Source organism: Egretta garzetta, unplaced genomic scaffold (genome assembly GCF_000687185.1).
Source record: "Egretta garzetta isolate BGI_Z169 unplaced genomic scaffold, ASM68718v1 scaffold287, whole genome shotgun sequence".
Taxonomy (NCBI): domain Eukaryota; kingdom Metazoa; phylum Chordata; class Aves; order Pelecaniformes; family Ardeidae; genus Egretta; species Egretta garzetta.
This window is the reverse complement of record NW_009260435.1, coordinates 2,048,596-2,054,972: the sequence shown is the minus strand read 5'-3', so window position 1 is coordinate 2,054,972 and position 6,377 is coordinate 2,048,596. Positions and strand designations below refer to the sequence as shown.

Genomic DNA, 6,377 nt, shown 5'->3' with positions numbered 1-6,377 from the left:
GTGTCCCCATCTCCCCGTGCCCCAGGATCCCCCTCTCTCCCGCCATGTCTCCATCTCCCCTCGCCCCCCCTGGCTGCTCCTACCTGGCCAGGCACTTCTCCTCGGCTGCGCAGCGCAGCGAGTACAGGTGAGCTCGCTGCACGTAGGTGGATGCTTGCACATAGTTGGGGTCCGGCACCAAGTCGGGGAGACCTGCCAGGAGGATGGAGACAGCCCTGAGGGTGGGGACAGGGCTTGGGGATGTGGCTTGGGGACACGGAAGTCCCCTCCTTGAAGCAGCCAGCCCCGACCTCGTAGGGAAGGTTTGCTTTGGTGACCGCCACGTTTTTTTAATTTTAAGCTGCAGACGGAAAATTCTCCCTTCCCCTCCCCTTCCTCCCCTCCCCGGCTCCTGCTGGCAAATCCCAATCCTCCATTTTCCTACAGCGGGATTGCTCAACCCATCCTCCTGGAAGCGATTGCCCCCAGCCCTGGCCAGCCGCCTGCCCAGCCACTCTGCGAGGGGTTATTGGGGTCCCCTGAAGCCCCCCGGCTCCCAGCCCCGCAGCAGCCAGCAAAATGGGGTGACACAACCCCCCAAAAATGAGGTCCCTCTTTCCTGTTTTTCACGCCAAAACAGGGGTGAAAGTGGGGCTCTGCTAACCCCAGGCCCCCCCACACCATTATCCTTCCTCTCCTTTAATTCCCCGACATTGCCCTGCACTGGGGGTTCAAGCCAAAGCTGTGGACAGACAGACAGCTGCAGGGACGGGTGGGGGCTGCCTCACTTTCCAAAAGCATTACAGAGCCCAGCTGGAGTCAGCACTTACCCCCCAGCAACGCCCTTTCACACCTTCCATTCCCAAAGTCTCCTCTGGGACCACCGACCCGGAAAGCACATCCTCACATCTGCCCCTCAAGAAGGGCCGGGATGGGGGTGGGATGCTCCCCAGGTACTCCCTGCCTCAGTTTCCCTTCTCATAGCCCTCTGCAAAGCCAAGCCCTGCTCCACAACAACCTCTGCTAAGCATCTCTTCTTGTGAGCTCACCAGCCTGTCCCCATCCCCATCCTCATCTTCATCCCCGTCCTCATCCCTGTCCCTGTCCCCATCCCCATCCTGATCCCCATTCCCATCTCCATTCTCATCCTCACCCCAATCTCCATCCTCATCCTCATCCCCATCGCTGTCCCCATTCCCATCCCCAGCCCTGTCCCCAGCCCCATCCTTGTCTTCATCCCATTCTTCATCCTCGACCCCATCCTCATCCTTGTCCCTGTCACCATCCTCGTCCTCATCCCCATTGCTGTCCCCATCCCCATCCTTGTCCCCAGCCCTGTCCCCAGCCCCATCCTTGTCCTCATCCCTGTCCCCAGCCCCATCCTTGTCCTCATCCCATTCTTCATCCTCATCCCCATCTTCATCCCCATCTTCATCCTCACACCCATCCTCGTCCTCGTTCCCATCCCCATCATCACCCCTCCATCCTCGTCCTCATCCCCATTGCTGTCCCCATCCCCATCCTTGTCCCCAGCCCTGTCCCCAGCCCCATCCTTGTCCTCATCCCTGTCCCCAGCCCCATCCTTGTCCTCATCCCATTCTTCATCCTCATCCCCATCTTCATCCCCATCTTCATCCTCACACCCATCCTCGTCCTCGTTCCCATCCCCATCATCACCCCTCATCCTCATCCTCATCCCCGTCCCCATCCCCATCCTATCTGCAACTGGTGCATGTGAATCCATGCATGAAGAGTCTAGTCACTCTTTGTTGATCTGAGGCCGAATCATGTTCTAGCTGCAGCTGGCTTAAGAGACATACAGAAGCAGCATATATATGAATTCCCTGCCTCTCTCATGTCTTGCACTGGACATGCCATAGATTTGGCATTGTACATTTTTAGTCCTTACAATTGTTTAGAAAACAGAGGCAAAGTTGTTGCTCCCCCCCCCCCCCCCCCATTTTTTTTTCCCTATTTTCCCTTTTTTCTGCGGGCAAAAAGAACAATGCCTTCTTGTTTCTTGGCCTGCCTTCCCTCGAGGGATCACGTCACTCCATTGGAGCTCGTTTCCTGCCCTGCTTGCTTGGTCATCGCTGCTGATGTAATACCCAAGGGGGCCGCGCACGCCAGGGGGGGAAATCAGGAGAGCTTGGAAAGACTTCCCCCCGCCCCCCTAAAAAAAAATTAATAATGAAAAAAGCGATGGAGAAAGACCCCCGGGCCCCATCCTGCTTGTGAGAGGAACCTTTGTCATCATTTATTAACCAGCTTTTCCCCCCCCGCTGTTGTTTATAATAAATTCTTGGACGCTCCAGAGAGAAACCCGACTCCTTTACCAACGGGGAGTTTTATTTTCCCCCCGCGATGGAGCCCGCCCTGGATGGCCCCGTTGTTATTGTAGGGTCTCACGCCTGAATTTTGGCTCAGGCCCGGCAGTGAAGGGTCAAACTGCAAGCGCCGGTATCACTGGGGTTAATGGGATGGCAGGATCCAGCCTCACCACCCTCCAGAGGTCCCCTTATCACAGCAAGGCACAGAACTGTCCCCATCCCGGACTGGCCAAATCCTGATCCCTTTTTGCTGAGCCAGCACTTTCCTGCCTCCTGCAAGTCAGGGGGCCTGGCAGCCCCCCGCTATCGCCTCCGAAAAGGGACAACCACAGCAAGAAAATGTTTGTTTTTCCTCCTCCGCCCCTCGGCCTGTCCCGGGGAACTGCCAGAGAAGATTTCCTTCTTATTCACCGTGAAAATTAGAATAATAAAAAAAGGCAGGCCTGCTCCCCGCCACGCTGTTTGTGCAGGTGTGGCAGGCTTAGACGAAAAATCCCGGCTCCAGCAGTTTTCTGAGAGGATGGCTGCTTTGCCTCCCTGTGCCCAGAGGTGCTGGGTCCCAGCCCTGGAGATGCAGGGACCACCAAAAGGGGTGGCTGTGAGCAGCAGGGCCGAGGGATGTGGGGACACCCCTGAGCGACTGAGACACATCCTTTCATCCCCCCATCCCAACCCATCCTATCCCATCCCATCCCACCTCTTCCCATCCCAACCTATCCCACCCCGACCCAACCCATCCCATCCCATCTCCAGCACCTCCTGACACACCCCTTCACACCCATCCCAGCCCCACTGAATCTTCTCGGGATTCCCGTTTGGTTCTTAATGCCTGAAGATAACAAAAAAATCAACCCAAACCCATCCCCAAGCCCACAAATGGGAGACTTTCCCAGTAAAATTGTCATCTCCTGGCCCAGTTGCCCCATCCAGGGGTGACAACATCCTCAGGTGTCACCACAACCACCACAACTCAAGCTTAGTGGGTAGCAAAATCCCCATCACCCCATGGGATTTCCAAACCCCATTCCCATTTAAAAACCAACCCCGGGCGACCCATTTGCATGAGGGCAAGGAGAAAAAGCTCTGCTGGAGATGGAGGAAAGCAGAAGGGAGGGGTGAGGCTAGGGTTCAGGGTGAGGAAGTCCCTGGAGATGCCTCCTGGGGGTCAGTCGAGAGTGGGGAGCCCTGGTGGGAACCGGCACCTTGGCTGAACCCCACAAAGGAGGGGTGGGCTATCTGCCCCCATGGCTTAGATACCACGCAGGCTTGGCTTTCACCAGCCAAGACCTCCTTTGCACGAGATGATTCAGCCCCTGGGCAAGCCTTGGGTGACACTTGGGTCCTCTGCAGCAGCCATGAGCAGGAAACATGAAGACTTTTGGTGTCTCCTCTCCATCTCCTTGCCAAAGCCTGGTCTACTGACTTTATCTCCCTCTCTTGACCAAGCCACGTGAGATGCTCCTCTTCCACCTCCACCACAGCCTGCCTGCCGATAGATTTAGAGCTGGAAACCATTTCAACTCTGATCTTCTAAGGTGTCTTGACTGGCCGGTTCAGACGGAGGGAGGAGGACAATCCACGATGCTCATGCAAGCCGCTATAAACCCCCTCATAAAAGCCGGTAGGATCTAATTGCTTAATTAACCCCCCAGGTGCCCCATCGAGGGGCCAGGAATGCTGCACATTCCTGAACCGATTAGAAGGCTCTTAAAGAGCTTAGGCGCATAATTAACATCTGATTCAGCTTTATAAAATGTTTTGACCAATTAAGAAACCTGCCTGCAGGTGACAGGCTTTGGGTTGTGGGTTGGGTTTTTTTGTGACCCCCAGGGAGGTGACAGCTTTCCCCAAACAAGGCTCGGCTGGAGAGAGCAGTAGGTGACCTGGACGAGAGGTTGGGCAGTGGGTTGGCCCCAGAGAGCCACCTACTCTGATCTTCTAAGGTGTCTTGACTGGCCGGTTCAGACGGAGGGAGGAGGACAATCCACGATGCTCATGCAAGCCGCTATAAACCCCCTCATAAAAGCCGGTAGGATCTAATTGCTTAATTAACCCCCCAGGTGCCCCATCGAGGGGCCAGGAATGCTGCACATTCCTGAACCGATTAGAAGGCTCTTAAAGAGCTTAGGCGCATAATTAACATCTGATTCAGCTTTATAAAGTGTTTTGACCAATTAAGAAACCTGCCTGCAGGTGACAGGCTTTGGGTTGTGGGTTGGGTTTTTTTGTGACCCCCAGGGAGGTGACAGCTTTCCCCAAACAAGGCTCGGCTGGAGAGAGCAGTAGGTGACCTGGACGAGAGGTTGGGCAGTGGGTTGGCCCCAGAGAGCCACCTCCCTGGGCTGGTGGGGTGATCTTTATCCTTTTCTTTATATTTATTAAGGAAAAATGTGAAGGAGGAGGCTGGGGGCTCCTGCACCGAGAGGTGGGTGTCCCACTGATAGGTTTGTTGGCCGATGAGGGTTGTCCACCCACCCATGGGCACCCTGATCCCCCTGGCAAAGCCATGGCACTGTCACCTCCCGGCCCAGCTTCCAGGGTTCCTTGAAGAACACAGCCTTTGCCAAGAGGCAGAAGATAAGTCTGGCAGGCAACTTCTCATTTTCCTGTCACCTCAGGTCATCTGCAGGGCAGGCATCCCCAGACGTCCCTCTCCAGAGACAAGGACCCCCCGCATCCCTCGCCCCCGCATCCCTCGCCCAGAGGGAGCAGCTGCTCCCATTGAGGTGGGCAGAGGTCCGGAGGAAGATCCTCTCCGCACAAACCCTGTCCCCAAGCTCTTTCCCACACATCCTCAGCGGGGCTGGCCGGACCTTGGGCTGACCCAGCCCGGCTGCTCTCGCTGTGTTTACTCACTCGCACGCAATGGGGCAGGGCTGGGATGAATGCTTCCCTCAGTACGAACCCTCTGGGATGGGATTTTCTCAGAATCCAGGGATGGGGCTGGATGGGTTATGGGGTCAGATGGGTCAGAGGCTCCAGCTGAGATGGCTTTCCCAAGGGACAGGCAAGGGAACAGATCCCCCAGGCTGCTGCTCCTCACGCCCTCCAGCCTTGCTTCCAATTTTACCACGGAGCAAAAATGCTCTTGGCAAGCCTCAGCCAAAAGCCACAGCATTTCATCAGGATCGGGGTCAGTAGGATGTGAAATGACGGCGTCGCATCCCTGCTGCGACCTTGGTCCCCTGCTGCAGCCGCGATGCAACCGGCTTGGGGGGGGAGGGGGTGACGGGGGCGATCAGCCCTGAGTGAGGCAGCACAGATCCACCCCATGAACCGAGTCTGCCCTGGCACAAGGCATGTGGCCAGAATGACCCAGGACATGGCACTGTCCTACCCCAGGAGCACAGCATGACCCCAACCCACAGCACACAGCCACCCCACAGATGCAGGATGACCCAGGATATGGCACACAGCCACCCCACGCACGCAGGACGGCCTGGGAGGTGGCACACAGCCACCCCACAAATGCGGGATGACCTAGGACATGGCACATAACCCCCCCTTGAGCCCAGTGTCCCCCCATCCCACAGCACAAACCCACCCCATGAGCATGGGATAACCTGGGACACAGCACAAACCCACCCCACGAGCACGGGAGGACCTGGGATACAGCACAGGCCCACCCCAAGCCCAGCCCATAGTGGGACTCGCCCCTACGCGCCCCTTCCCTTTCCTCCCCTGAGGTTTTTCACCACCTCAAACATCATTCCCCAAACACCTAGGGTCTCCAACAGCTCCAGCCCCTCAGTGGCCCCTTGGCCACATTTGTCCCTATAGCACCAGGGCAGCACCCTGGGAGAGCACCTGGCACCAGACGTAGGTGCAGAGGGCTCTGCCCTGGGGGATGCCTTCTCCCCAGGTGATGAAGCACCCAGGGCACCATCCCACCCCAGGGAGCTGCCACCGATCCCAGGGTCCCCCCAAGACTCACCCCGTCCGCCATGGCTGGGCCTGTAGACGCTGCCCACGCTGACTCGAGCTTGGTTATCGGGGACGGCTTGCGGCATTTCGGGGCTCCTGGCAGGCAGGTAGGACTCGGGGCGAGGAACCCCATAAGGCTCTGGC

The 6,377-nt window shown here is 57.2% G+C and overlaps 1 protein-coding gene across 1 annotated transcript in view; it reads right to left on the bottom strand.

Annotated features, from left to right (window-relative positions):
* The window catches only part of LOXL1 (lysyl oxidase like 1), an 8,157-nt gene extending 1,838 nt beyond the window's left edge, over nucleotides 1-6,319 (bottom strand). Inside the window, exons 1-2 of the mRNA XM_009643778.1 lie at nucleotides 6,244-6,319; nucleotides 84-192 (exon numbers count right to left, since the gene is read on the bottom strand). Of these exons, the coding sequence (XP_009642073.1) occupies nucleotides 84-192; nucleotides 6,244-6,319 (185 nt within the window). The remainder of the gene's footprint in view (nucleotides 1-83; nucleotides 193-6,243) is intronic.
* Between the last annotated feature and the right edge of the window lie 58 nt (nucleotides 6,320-6,377).